This window comes from Martes martes, assembly GCF_963455335.1.
Source record: "Martes martes genome assembly, chromosome: 6".
In the NCBI taxonomy this organism is placed as follows: Eukaryota; Metazoa; Chordata; class Mammalia; order Carnivora; family Mustelidae; genus Martes; species Martes martes.
The window spans coordinates 112,303,653-112,317,860 of record NC_137893.1 but is presented as its reverse complement, the minus strand read 5'-3'; the positions used below and the strand labels follow the sequence as shown (position 1 = coordinate 112,317,860).

The following is a 14,208-nucleotide window of genomic DNA, read 5'->3' as shown; positions in this document are numbered from 1 at the left end:
GTCTAGCTGAAGACAAACTTCCAAATGAGGGGGAACCAAGAAAAACTCCTTTCACAGCAAGTAAAAACCAACTGGCTTTTCTAAATGGAAAAAACAAAATATGATTTCAATATGTACATAATTCAAAAGTATAGTAGGAAAAGCTATTTGGAATCATAAATAAATTACTGCATATTGAAAACATTGTATCTTTCAGAGAAGTGTTAAAAATTAAAAATAAAGTTATCACAATTAAGAAGTATTGATAGCTTAAACATAAGTCCAACAAATATCATAGCAAAGGAGATCATTAAATAAAATATTTCTTAGTCCCTGGCAATGATCCACTTACTCTGAATAATACTCAATATGACAAAATTCAAAGTCAACAAAGTAATTAAATGTTCCCACGGAGTTTGCTCTTTCTCTTTCTTTCTTCCTTTCTTTCTTTCTTAAATTCTCTCTCTTTCTCTCTCTAAGTTCTCTTAAAGTTTCCTATAACAGCATAGACTCTTACTGAGCAGGCAAATCAAAGCAAAATTAGAAAAAAATAATTTTTTTGATTTGATGGTAGTTAAAATAAAATTATGTGGAGCGAGTATGACAGTAGAAAACACACTGGGTCAGAAGATACAAGACACAAAGTCTTATACCTAACTCTCTCACTAATTAATAATGAAAACCTGAAAGAATCTCTGGGCTTTAGTTTTCTCTTCTTAAAAGTGGAGTTGGAATATATCTTCAGCAGCTAAAATGTTTCATCTTGATTGCCAACTCTCATCAGTTGATGGCCTGGAGTACTACACTCAAAAATGTTCTGAGACATCTAACATTTATCATTGATGCTTTTTTAGGTTCAGGAAGTCATTTGTGCACCAAGTATTTGCCAGCCCTGGACTGGATGTTAAGCTCTCATCCATATCTCAACTCATTCCAGTTATATTATGTCAAAGACCAGTGTTTTTCTGCCCTGGGCATGCAGACTGAGCAATCCAGTTCAACAAGCACTTACTAAGGTTCAACCACATACCAGCCATAGCATTAAGCAATGGAAATGCCAATATGATTAGAAGAAGATACCAGCATTCAAGGAGTTTAAGTCTAGAAGATGATTTAAACAAGGGGAATTCTTAATTAAAAATATAATCCAGTACAATACTTTGCTTATGATCTAATTCTAAATACCAAATCAGAGAACATATACTGTGGTTTAAACTGTTACTGAAGTTAGTGATGTTTTAAATCGAAGGAAGTATTTCCATTAAACATGTCTGTTTAGAGAATTACTTTTTAAAATGTATTATTTACATCCTCCCACACTGACATGCAAACACTTTAAAAATGCTGTCCTTCAAAAAGCCATTCATGATAAATTAAGAGTACAACAGATCATCTCAAAACTATATTTCAATTTCACCTTGTAATATCCAACTTCCAGTACATTCTTCTCTAAGTTCTGGCCAACTGTGGCTTTCCCAACAGCCAAAAACATTCAGCTCATTTTTTGCTTTCAGAATTTGCTGATAGAATACCCATGGTTAGCATAACCTTCCCACTCCATCCACCTACTCATACCCTATTAATCCATCCAGCAGCCTTAGGTGACTCTTCTACTCCACATCCTCTGGATTTATTCATTCATACACACAGTTTAAAAAATTCAGGCACCTAGTACATGCCAGACACTGGCAAATAAGAATGATCCTGCTCTCGGGAACATATGCTGTACTGAGCTGGGACTGTCGCGTGAAAAATGTTATAAAAAAGATGGGCACAGAGAAAAAAATACAAAAATTAATCTGGGAAGATGCACCATATGAGATGTTACTTGAACTCATATGAAAGGCTATGTAAAAATTAGGTAGACTGAGAAGGAAATTCCTAACAGAGAGAAAAACACAAGTGGAGTTACCAAGTTGTGAAGCTGTGGTGATTACTTTGAGATCCTGTTCAGTAAGGCTATGGCAGGAAGGTGGGCCTGGGCCAGTGAAAGGAGACAGCAGGCACAGTACAGATTATGAAATTTAATCTTTACACTGAAAGCACAGGGGTTTTATGTATATGTTTTTAAATGAATGTTAAAACTATTCCTCTGCCACCAGTGTGAAGATGAGATGGGAGGGGGGTTCTGATCAGTGGCAGGAAAATGAATTAGGAGGTTATTGCAGGCAACCCAGTAAGTGGTGATGAGAGTCTACACTAAAGTCACAGCAACGCAATTGGAAAATAAAGGAGAAATTCAAAGGACTCTAAGAAGACTGAATTGGAAAGATCTGACAATGGATTGAATAAGGAGTTGCCCTGGAGATGCCATCCAGAAAGGCAGGGTCTATTTAAATTAAAAAAAAAAAAAAAAAAAGACTGTGTTTAGGCAGAAGGTCAAGACATTATTCCGGATCACAACTAGTTTGAAGTTCCCAAGGACATTCAGGTAGAGATCTTTAGCAGGTAGGTTAGGTGCATGGATTCAGAATTTGGTAGAAAATTCTAAGGTAGTAAGATATATTTGGAAATCATCAAAATATAAGTATGACTGAAGTCATGAATGTATTTGAAATTGACCAGAAACTGCATATAAAATGGTAGTAGAAGGTTGAGAGTAGGAGCCATGGTAAGAGCAACATTGTATTATCAGTGGAAGACTGATTAGGGACACATAGGAAAGGAGAAGACAAATCAGAAGGAAATGGAGTTACAGAAAGAAGGGCAAGAGAGAGCTTGAAAAAGTCCTCCAGCTCCTATTATAACCACCACTCATTTTGAACTATTTTGTATGGCTTATTTAGCATTTTCCCAAAGTACACATTGTATTTTTTAACATTTGTACTACTTTACCAGGTAAATTATCTGCTACTTGGCTTGAGATTGTAAATTCTTTGTTTTTTCTTTTTCTGCATATGGACCTCTAAGAACCTTAAACTATGTTGCCTTTATGGAAGACAGGGACTAGATAGATAGCCACCTGATAGATTATCAATCATAGATCTACTCAATAGTAACATTATAGCCTAGGCCTTTGGAGCTCTAAATACCAGCAGTCCCATTCAGTGCCTGTGTCTGGAACAAAACTCAGACAATAGTATACTTTTCAGACTAGTATTAAGTTTTTACTCCAGGTTGCTATAGATTAGGTCATTAGATTTGGCCTAGGGTATGGAGACATCTTTATATTGAAATATCTAGCCTAATTCATAAGAAGACTTTATTATATTTTATTTTTTCCAAATTATGTTTTTATGACAATTGTCATGATGGTCAAAGTAAAATTTCTTTACAATTTTTACTCTTACCAAAATTTTAATATCCCAAATATATAAGCCAGCTCATTTCAATTTCCCTTTATTTCAGTTACCAAGACATCAAGTTTTCTTCCTGAAAAAAGGGGTTAGTAAAGAAAACTTAAGCTCCAATATATTATAAGACAGGATAGCTAAGAAAGACAAATCTGCTAAGCTGTATGAAATATAAAAGGAAAAGCTATTTGGCTACTTTTGTTTTCATCTCTTTCTGCTAATACACTATGTAATCTTTCTGACCTGGATAAGATTACATCTATACATATATACTATCCTATAATAAAGAAACCTGATAAATTGATTTAAACATTCCCTAGATATTTCATATATCATCTGCCCAATGTTTCTAGAATGTAAAGCCCCATAAATTGAAAACAAAACAGCTAGCCACTCAAATGAAGAGCCTCTCATTGCATTTGTTAAGAGCTACATGTAAACATCAAGAACGATAATGTGGCACATGATGCTTTTGCACTGATTACTTACAACTTTAAAATAACCTGATATTCTTGAGAATATCAGTAACCTCCTAGAATACTGCTCAAAAATCGATCATATTTGAGCACAGGAATGCAACTGGGTAGCTAATCAAATAGACTACACAAAGTGTAGGAAATACAGCCAGAAAGCCCCATCAATAACTCCTACTATACTAGCTCCCACTTGTGAACATACATGAGTCTATTAAAAGAAGGTAAACTGGGCAAGAGAAATTCATACACAGTGCAGATACTTTCATTGGTTTTCAATTCATTTATATTCCCTATGTAAATATAATGGCATCTTCCAAACAATAATTACCTGTATAATGATAGGGAACACAAACAAAAAAGACTAAATCCTATATAAATCACTAGCAAGGTATTACCTGTTATATTACATAAAGATAACTATTTGGCTCATTATAGTTCTTTAAAATAGCTAATATCTAATTAAGCACATTAATTACTTTCAATTTGTATGAAATTACTTTCTATAACATTACCTTATTTAACATCTAAACTTGAGAAGAATTATTAAAATGTTGCATTCTAAAATCTACTTAAATGTCTTCTCTAAATAGAAGGCTGCTCCTTTGCAAGGCCCAAAGGATAACATTCATAAAGAAAGTCCTGCATGCAGTTGCAATTCATAGCCAGTGTTATATGAAAAATGTTTTGAAATTTTAATTCTATTTTGCCATAAAAAGTAGCATTCCACTGAAACTCCATAAAAGATAACACCTCCTTCTCAGCAAAAGCTCTTCCATTTACCCTGATTTTCAAAATAATATGTCTATAACTTGCTTGTATTATTTATTGGTAAGATATATTCTATGACTGTTAATTACTTGACTTTCCTAAATTTTAAAGGAATAATGGATCAGAGAAGCAAAACTTACAAAGAAGAAGAAATTATCATTTATTGTCCATGTTGAAACACAGACTTGAGAAAAAGAGGTACTTTCCATAATCATAGAGGAGATATAGGCATAAATAGATACTGTCCTGGGAAAACCAACATGTATAGTCACTTTCTTTTTAAACAATTCTATTTTTCTCTTTAAATAAACATTCACATGTACAGGAAGTTTTCACAAGATAGCAACAGAGGTAGAAAATCTAAAGTCAGTACAGTATATGCCCCTCTTGCCATTCACAGGAAACTCACCCAGATCAAAGTGGACACGAACTTGAGGAAAGAGTATGTATCAGAATATGCACACAGAAAACCCAAAGCATCCAGTAGAGAATCTTAAAAAAATCTGAAAAATGTATAATCTATTACATTACCCAACAATAAACTGACATGATAGAGAAACTACTACTTGACAAGTATACGGCTCCTTATTCAGCCAATTCTGAAAATGAATAATTTATAAAATCCAGTGGCACTAAAATCATAGGTCTTTTTCTAGTAAAAGATGAGGAAATTACCCTAAACTAATTTCTCTTCACATTTTTGAATTAGGGTTGCCTTTTAGCTATTTCAGACTTTATCATTTTGCCCACATTGCTTTTTGTGCTAAAGACATTTATGAGCTATTTAATGAAAAAAAGAACGTAAAAAGGTAAATACCACCTCAGACCAAGCCCTGGACTTATTTTACCTAGCACCTCCTTACCAAATTCTCCAACTGGTAGCTGCAGCCCTCGTCACACTACTGTTGGCATGACACAATGAGTGGACTGTTCTCTAAGAACTCATCTGCACAGGGCCCCTGGTAGCTGCATTAACCACAGGAAAAGATAATCTTGAGATTCTTCTGTAGTCTTTCGTACAGCAATTTCAAGTTTAAAGGTGTTTCCACTATCCACTACCTCCTAAGTTAGCAAGGCAGGCATTATCAATTCTATTTGACACACAAAGAAACTGAGACTCGGATGGGTTACACCTACAGAAAGTGGTAGTATTAAGAACAGCATTTAGTCCACTGCTCTAGCCAACTACCTGATGTTCACCTTCCCTTCTGACCATGGCAGTTACAAAATGGTAGTTAACACACCAACATCAGGCTCTCAACAAAGGACTCTCTTTATTCTACTTCAATAGCCCAATGCCTGAAATTAAAATAAAATAAAATAGCCCAATGCCCATTTTCAAAGCCTGAGAAAATGATCTTATTATTGAAGGTGACTATTGTACAACACTTTGTTCAAAATAGCCTACCTAACAAATAAAATTGAGAACAATCATGGGGAGAAGAAATAACCTCACGGTGGAATAGAATGGTTGGAAGATGCTAAGGTATTAACACTATGAGCAAAAGAGCCAACAGATCAGAAAAGCCCCTGGTGCAGAGGGTTAATGAAGAAGCTGTGGCCAGATCTAGAGATTAAAGAGAGATAGACTTGGAAACGGGCTGAAAATGCCATTGGCTGGAAGAAATTCTTCTCTTCCCCCTTTTAGGTTAATTTTCTGGACGCCAGAACCAAATGTCATAAGCAAAGGTAGGTATCTAGCTAGTGCTGGAAACTTCACTAATACTAGAACACAAACAGAATACTGACAGGATGACCTTCTTATCAAGAGTGAGCTCAGGACAAGTGAAATATGTAAAGTATCCTGCAAATGCCTGATGCATGGAAGGCACGCAATCAATGTTAGCCCTCCACCAAAGAGAAAAGAGAAACAGACCATAGTACCACAGTTTGACACACTTTTATTATTATTATTATTTGCCTGATGTACTTTTAAAAAGATTTACAAGAGGACTACCAACTTGGGAGTCAAGGCACATAGGTTCTGGGTTCTATAACTCTAGTTGTCATGTGCCCTAGGAAAATTTACTTCAACTTGCAGGACCAGCTCTGAAATATCCAACCCATATCACAGAATAAAATGTAAAAAGTGTTAAAAAATGTTTAAAAATTTAAAAAAATATAAAGTTGTCCATAAAGGTATATGAAATGTAATACAATGGACTTGATAATCCATGATACATCAGTCCCATCCACCTGCATGTTTCAGGTGCGGGATAATATTATTTCAGGACTTCTGATTTGGTATCTTTCCAGGAAGCTTACTGCACAGGTTTAAGATAAATCGTTTTCCTCATTTAACAAGTTGAGCAAATAACACTCCCAAGATGTTGTGTTTCTATTCAAGTCAGCAGTAGCACATATAGCCCACACTGGTTTCCATATTCTATTTCAAATTTGGTAATATACTTATTTAAATGATGGTGCCCCCTCACATCTGGTTAAGAAAGAACACATACAAGTTAAAAGAAAGTCAAGACATGTTAGTAAAAATGTGAACTAATGGCTATGTCTCTTTCCCTCCATTCTCTTTGACAGCTCCTCATGTCTTTCCTTTTTTAAGGCTTCCCTATTCTATATTTTCTCTGAAATATTTGGGAATTCAGTCCTGGGCACATTCACTTACTAAGATAAGTTTTGCTGAAAGAAGAAAACTTCAACAGAGTTCAGGATTAACCGTCTCTAAATGTAACCCTATCCATAAATGGCATAAAAGAAGCTAGAGTTCAAGTAAAATGGTGAGTTTTATCCTTCTTCTCTATTTAACACAACATCTCAAAAATGGCACACACCAGCTCGTGTTTTAGCAGCGGTCCCTCATTACTATTTGCGTTCTTGCTTTTCCTTCTTACCCTTCCTTGTCTCAGCAACAAGAGAGAATATTTTCAGGCGTAAGAGATGAAAATCTTTGCAAATCCCAATGAAAACATGATACTTGCATCCGTGGGGACTCCCTCTGCACTCCTCCCCAGCTGCCCTGTCTACTTTTCCTTCTTTTCCCACTTGCTAATTGTGGCCTTTCATACTGAGTCTTATGGATAAGTATGAGGTCATAATAGCATAATTGGTTAGAGGGAGAAAAAGGAGAAAGAAAAGCTGAAATTACAAAAGTTCTACTTCTACTTTCCTTCTCCTTTCATGAAGGAAGTAGATACTATGGATGTGTGAAAAGTCAGCATTAAGCTTCCTGTTAAGAAGAGAGTGAGAATAGGTTGGCTAACTGAACATAATAATGAAAAAAATAATTTAGAAGAAAAAGAAGAGAGGGAGAAGTCTAAAGTCAACATTTTCTATAAATTAATTTCACACCATGAATTGCAGAATTTGTAAGTAAAATAGAACCTCACAGAATCCCCTTTTAATTGTCTTGCCCACATTTACACAAAAAGTGCCAGACTTAGAACTAGAACCCCAAAATGCTTGGATCCAAAGTTATTGGCCTTTCCACTATACAATGACGCTTTCTATTTTCTTCAAATTTGGAGACAATTCGCTTCTCCTCATTCCACAGGAAAACTATTAAGAGTGTGAGTGAAGCTCCAGGCCCTCCTATAATCAGCACCTGATCTACTAAGTCAACCTAATCTTTTGCCAAACCACTTCTCTAAAACTGAGGAAAGAGCACAAACTAATTTAAGGAAAAGGTAGATGAAATGCAAGCTTTTTCTTGGTGGAAAGACAGTGTAGTGTGTGAGAAAATATTCAGACTTAGAATAAAAGGTCTGGGCTTGAATCCTGGTTGGGCCATGTAATGTGAGTCAGCTTAGGGTATTATGGGAATTCTCTGAGTTTAGGATGAAGATTTGAGGATTATGTGACCTGCTTTACCTTCTGCACAGGCTGTTGTGAGAATCCAAATATGCATGTATTAAAACTTGAGCATAGTTCAACTCTTTGGCATTTGATTCAATAACCACTTAGAATAATGGCCAGAATGAGGTAAATGCTCAATAAATGTTAGTAGTTTTATTAATTATTTCAATATGGTTCTCAATTCCCATCCTCAAATCCCTTTAACTCTCTACTTCTATTTTTTTCTCTTCCCTTACTCTTCTGTGGCTCCTTTCTCTATGAAGCTTTTATAAAAAAAAAAAAAAAAAGAAAAAGGAATAAGATTTTAGATCTAATAAGATCTTCTCTGATTTAGGTCCCAGATAATGCAGTTTTCAACTCATGTAATGTATTGGCTCACAGTGTCTGGTGACAGTTACTTGAAAGAGTATTCATTGAGGAAGCTGGGTTTCAAAAAGCCTTCAGAAAACACACACGCATGCACGCACACACCAAAAACCTACTGAGATTAAGAAAAGACCTCTGATTTGAAGATAATTAAATCAGTCATTAAGAATTATTTAAAGGGATTCAACTATTTCTAGTTAAATGGCAATGGTATTTAAAATTGGTGCACTTTGCCAACGAAATGAATTATTTTTATGACTAAGCACCTACAATTTTGAGTAAAATTTTTCTGAAATCTTGAGGTAAAAATTAGCTGGATTATTCTTTTCCATTTACACATATCTAAAGATAATTATCACGGCCAAATTCAAGTAGTAATTTATAATCAAGGCTGATGAAACTACACAAATATATTTTAATGTATATTTTTTAATCTTTCCCATATTCACACATCAGTTTTCTATCCTCTGTAAATGCCTTGCACATTTGTACACATTGTGAAGAGAGAGACAGTGTGCACAGTAGGTAGCTCAAGGTGATGGTTCTGCAGTGATGACAAAAGTGAACTTTAAGTCTAACTGCTATGACCAGAACTTTCGCTTTGTGGGGCCTGTTGTGAAAGTAATTTCTCAGATATGTGATATGATGGACCAATCATTACCATAAAAACTTATCTCTGATTTAACAAACACTTCAAAGCCCCGTGAAAAGTATCATGTTTTCCACTATTTTTATGCAAAGCTGAGAAAAGGCCACCACTTATGACTGTGTCATTAAGTTCTCACATGTACGTGTCATCTGAATAGCCTCTACAATGACCAGTTTTTAAGACATAAAGTGCCCTCTGGAAAAAAAGTACAACACTGTTTCACTAAGTGCAGACAATATGACACGCTTACACAGCAGCAAACCGGGATTCCAAAACACTCACCAATCTGCCACTGCACAAAAGGCCAAGACATTAACAGACGAAGCTGATTGATAAAGTTAATGCAGAGGTCTGGGATGATAAAGGGCTGTTGTATAACAGCGTCACATACTGCGATATTTTGTGAATCCTTGCAATAAAGGAACAATATTTGCAAGCTAGGGCAAAGCAGTCACAGGAACAGCAGTGGGAAAGATGTTTCAGACATGAGCAGTTGGACGGTGTTCTTCATTTTTATTTGTCCACAGGAGCCCATACAAGCTTATGCTATCCTTAGGCAGTTAACAGATTTGGAATTCTGTCCTAAAACTCACCCTCTCCCACTTAAAATCTCTCGCTCTCCAGCAGCCTGAAACAGCCAACGGAGAGGCGCGATGGCCACTACTTGCACTGTGCCTTTCCCTTCCTAGTCGGACCCTATCAGCAGCTCATGGGTTCCGCTGGCTGCTGGAGGCCTCCATCCACCTGCTGTCTGCAGTGAACACCAAAAGGAACAGGCACAACCTGTAAATCCCGACCAGCATAAAGCGTGTCCAGGACAGGTGGCAGGGACTGCAACCAGTGAGGACAGACGGACTGACAACCAGACAGACAGACAGTGGCACCATCAGACACAATCCATTACTTCCAGTCTCAGAAGAGGGGAAGCCTGCAGCACCAGGGATGTGAGTATTGCACTAGGGACAGGCAGCGGATTAACGAGGGTTCTGCCTCCCTCAAGCCGGCAGGCTTAAAGTATTTGTTTTTTGGATGAGAAGGAGCAGGGAATCCAGAAACCTGCTGCTCTTTATAGAACAAGGCCAGCTCTGGCCTTGTAAGTTAATGGACCCTTTCTGAGTCTAACAATGAAAGGGCAGGAGGAATGACTGTATTTCTACCCTTTTGCTGTGACCCAGCATCCACAGCAGTTGCCCGATATCCCCCTCTTCCATCTGGGTGGCAGCTACACGGGTGGGGACCTATCAGTCTGTGAATGCAGCCTCCCTCCTTTCCTCTCCTTTCAGGCACTGCTGCACTGAGAGGAAGCAGAAGAAAGCTTCAGTGGCAGCATCTTCTCTAGAGGAGGCAATCCTTCAGGGTTTGGGGAAGGCCCTGATGGGTGTGTTCCATGCGTGGGTGTCACCCCTGTTCCCTCCCTGCCCCTTCTTTGCTCTCAGCTAACTCCAGATGCAACAGGTTCCCTTTGGCTCTTCATGCCAATCCTCTGCCCCCAGATACACCTTCTGAGCTAAACTGGAGACACCAAGGAATTAGTTCCAACCAGGGTCTCCAAATTCCTTTACCCTCAAGTTGAAAACTTTCCTGAATACAAGAAGATCTCCCAAGGGAAAGTAGGGTCGAAGTCCCCTTCAGCTCCACTCTGTGGGTGATGCTAAGGAGTAAGGAAAACCCAGTCTGGATGCCAGTACCTTGTAAGCAGTTTTTTCTGAGAATATGATAAGCAGCAGCACAGGCAGTGTCACACACCCCTGCACCACCAGCAAGGAGCCCCATCCCCTCCACAGACACAGGAAAATGGGGCACTAAACAGAGAGCCTTTGAAGGGTTGATGGGCTTTAAGAGGGGATGTGTGCAAATATGTGATCCCCTATTGTATTGCTTCCACCAGGAACTGAGCAGGCCCCAGAGGTCTCTTGGAAACCAGTAAAGAGGAACCTCTATTTTATTCAGGCTGGAGTCCCCATCAGCTTCTCTCCTTATTAAAAACTTTGCATCGCCAATGGCATTGTATATGGGTAAGAGAATGTGTCTTCACACAGGAATTCTGTGTAGAAGACTGTGACTAAAAGCTTAAAGAGAAGCTGGGTAGGCAGGTTACCAAAGATGGCAACTGCCCAAAAAAAAAAAGACCCAACCTTGATCTGGAGATGAATGAGTACCAAAATGAACACTAACATAAGCATTTTTCTTACATAAATACTGGCACCCTTCACTGGGGTAACCCCAACCTCCTAAACAACTCCAAGAGAAGAGGAGCTGTTCTCAGCACCTCTTCATCCCACCTCCCCTTTCTCCCACTCATCCCCTCCCCTCAACCTCTTCCCAGCCCAGGGCCCTTCCACCTGGGTGGCCTCAGTTCTCCTCAGCTTCTGCATACCCCACCCTCAGGGTGGTCCCTGTCCACCCAATCTTCCTCTGCAACCCAGTCTCAAGCCATCCTCTCCTGGCTCCTGGGCTCCCGCTCGGTGGCATCCCCTCCTTCCCGCCGTCCCCCTAATCTCCCTCCGCCTCCACCCAGCGCCCCTGGCCCCAAGGCGGGAGCCTCCGCCCCCACCCCCAGCACCCTCGCCCGCCCCTCCCCCACACTCAGCCGAGAGGATTGGGTGAGTGAGTGGTGAATGGACCGATGGAGGCACGGAGGCACGGATGGCGCGGCTGGGGGTGGCTTACTTGAGCATGGCTTCTTCTTTTTCCTCCTCTTCCTTCTGCCGGTCCATCACTGCCATGATAATGTTCCTCTCTTCCTCGGTCAGGTGGCTCAGGTCGGGCAGCTCTTGCATGGGGGGAGGCACCGTGGGTGGGCGAGGACCGCGGGGCCCCACGGCCGAGGACATTTTCGTGGCCTGCCCGCCCCCTCTTCTGGCTCCCTGGCTCTCACCTTTCGGATTCACGCCCAGCAGCTGCGCCCCTGCTTCCCCTCACAGAGGAGCCCTCCTGGCGGCGGCGGGAGGAGGAGGAGCAGCGGCGGCAGCAGCAGAGCCGGGGAGAGAGAGAACCCAGTCTTTCATGGTTGTTTGCATCCACCCAGTCCCGGATGCTCCCTTTGTTTTGGTCGCCCTAGCTAGGCTCGGGGCCGCCCGGCCGCCTCCCGCAGCCCAGCCTCGGCCGGCGGGGGCGGGCAGGCGGAGGCGCGGCGGGCGCGGCGAGGGGGCGAGGGCTCGCGCCAGGCTCGGCCGATCCGGGCGTCGCGCGCTGGGCGCGCGGGGCGGGGGCGGGGCCGGGGCCGGGGCCGCCGCCGCTGGAGCCGCCGCCGCCGCCGCCGCTGTGGCTGCTCCCAGGCTCGCCTGCCTCCAGTTTGGGGCTGCAGGAGGGAGAGGGAGAGTTTTGGGTGTCAGTTAGGCGGAGTCTCGGAGGCTTCGCTCCCGGGTGATGCTGCTGCTCTCGCAGACATAGCTGCCAGCCACTCAGTCCCGGAGCCGCTCCGCCCACGGGCACCCACCCGCCCACTCCCCAGGTCGGAGCCACGCGTGCCCCAGCCTCTCCCCCCACGCTCGCCAACGTGCACGCCACATCGCTCTTTCCCCAGGTACCCCTCACCCGTGAGTCATCCTCCCTTTCCTGGTCTCTCGTCTGTGTCATCCTCCCCAGCCGTGTTTTTCCTTGGATTGCATTAATCATCATCATCCTCGCTACCATCTTCATCGTGGAGCGTTAATATTATTTGAGCACCCACGATGTTCTGAACAGCAGGATGGAACACCCTCTGGACGCATTTTTTTTTTCCTGCTACGATATATTTCACATTTACTAGTCAAGTGTTCATAGCAACAATAATGTGATTTTTTTTTTAAAAGATAATTTTGATAAACACACACACCTCTCCGACAGCCTGGATTTTCTGGGTCCATTGTATGCAGTGTCTTTCTTGACCCATTCCTCAATAGGACTGTTCTGCAATTTATCCTAATCCCACCCCCCTTAAGATTTAAGATGCCCCACAACCCAGCAACTATTTAATTTGTCATTTGGGGCTCTGGGTAGCCCCATCGCATCGCATAACCGCACTTCTCTGGTGCTTGCAAATGGATTATCTACTTGAATTCCTCTAATGATACTCACTATCATCACGTACTCACTTCTTAGCACTGTAGGTACTTCTCAAGAAATACTGATCCCAGATAAGAAAAACACCCAACCATATCGTATTGTAGGAAGCTTTTGCTCAATGCCTGACACAATGATAGGCATTAAGGATGAGTTTCTCTTGCTGATAAAGGCAAAAATAAACAGACAATCCCTTCAAAACAGGTATTGTTACAGGCTTTGAAACACGAAGACTGAATATTGTTAATATAATTATAAAGGAATCAATATAGAGAAGAGTTCAAATTGAACAACAGTTTCCTCATGAATATCTCTCTTAGAAATGGTGATGAGAGAATTGATATGTTTCTCCTGGAGAATTTTTTCTTTAGTTCCAGAAAGGATCTAGCACTAACATGTATTTTTTCCTCCAAGCCTTCATTTGTTAATGAAGAAAAAGATGGTGATATTTATGAATCCTAAAAATCCAAAATTTTCAAGTTTAAGGGTTTATATTTGACTACTTGATCTGTCATGAATGCATCTGTTTGCTTCTACATCGACACACCCATTTGAATACTCTCAGTAACGGAAGGCTCCCTACCTCTTAATTCTATTCCAATGTCTAAATCTCTCTTCTACTTGAAAAGCTTTCAACTATTGGAGATGGCTGTCATGTCATCTATAAATTTTTTTTCAGAGTAACTTTGCTAGTTTATCCAACCAGTAATCATGTAGTATAATTTCAAAATCTGATCATTCTGATTATCTTTCTTTGGGTACACTCATGTTTTTTCCCTAGCTTTCCTGAATAGCAGTATCAAGCATACATACAAAGAAC

General features: G+C 40.4%; 1 protein-coding gene across 3 annotated transcripts in view; it reads right to left on the bottom strand.

Moving 5' to 3' along the window:
- Positions 1-12,178, bottom strand: part of LOC308345041 (regulating synaptic membrane exocytosis protein 1-like) — a gene marked incomplete at both ends in the record, with an annotated part of 201,700 nt that extends 189,522 nt beyond the window's left edge. For all 3 annotated transcript variants that reach the window (XM_080806966.1, XM_080806967.1, XM_080806968.1), the window contains one exon: positions 12,015-12,178. In XM_080806966.1, the coding sequence (XP_080663092.1) occupies positions 12,015-12,178 (164 nt within the window). The remainder of the gene's footprint in view (positions 1-12,014) is intronic.
- Between the last annotated feature and the right edge of the window lie 2,030 nt (positions 12,179-14,208).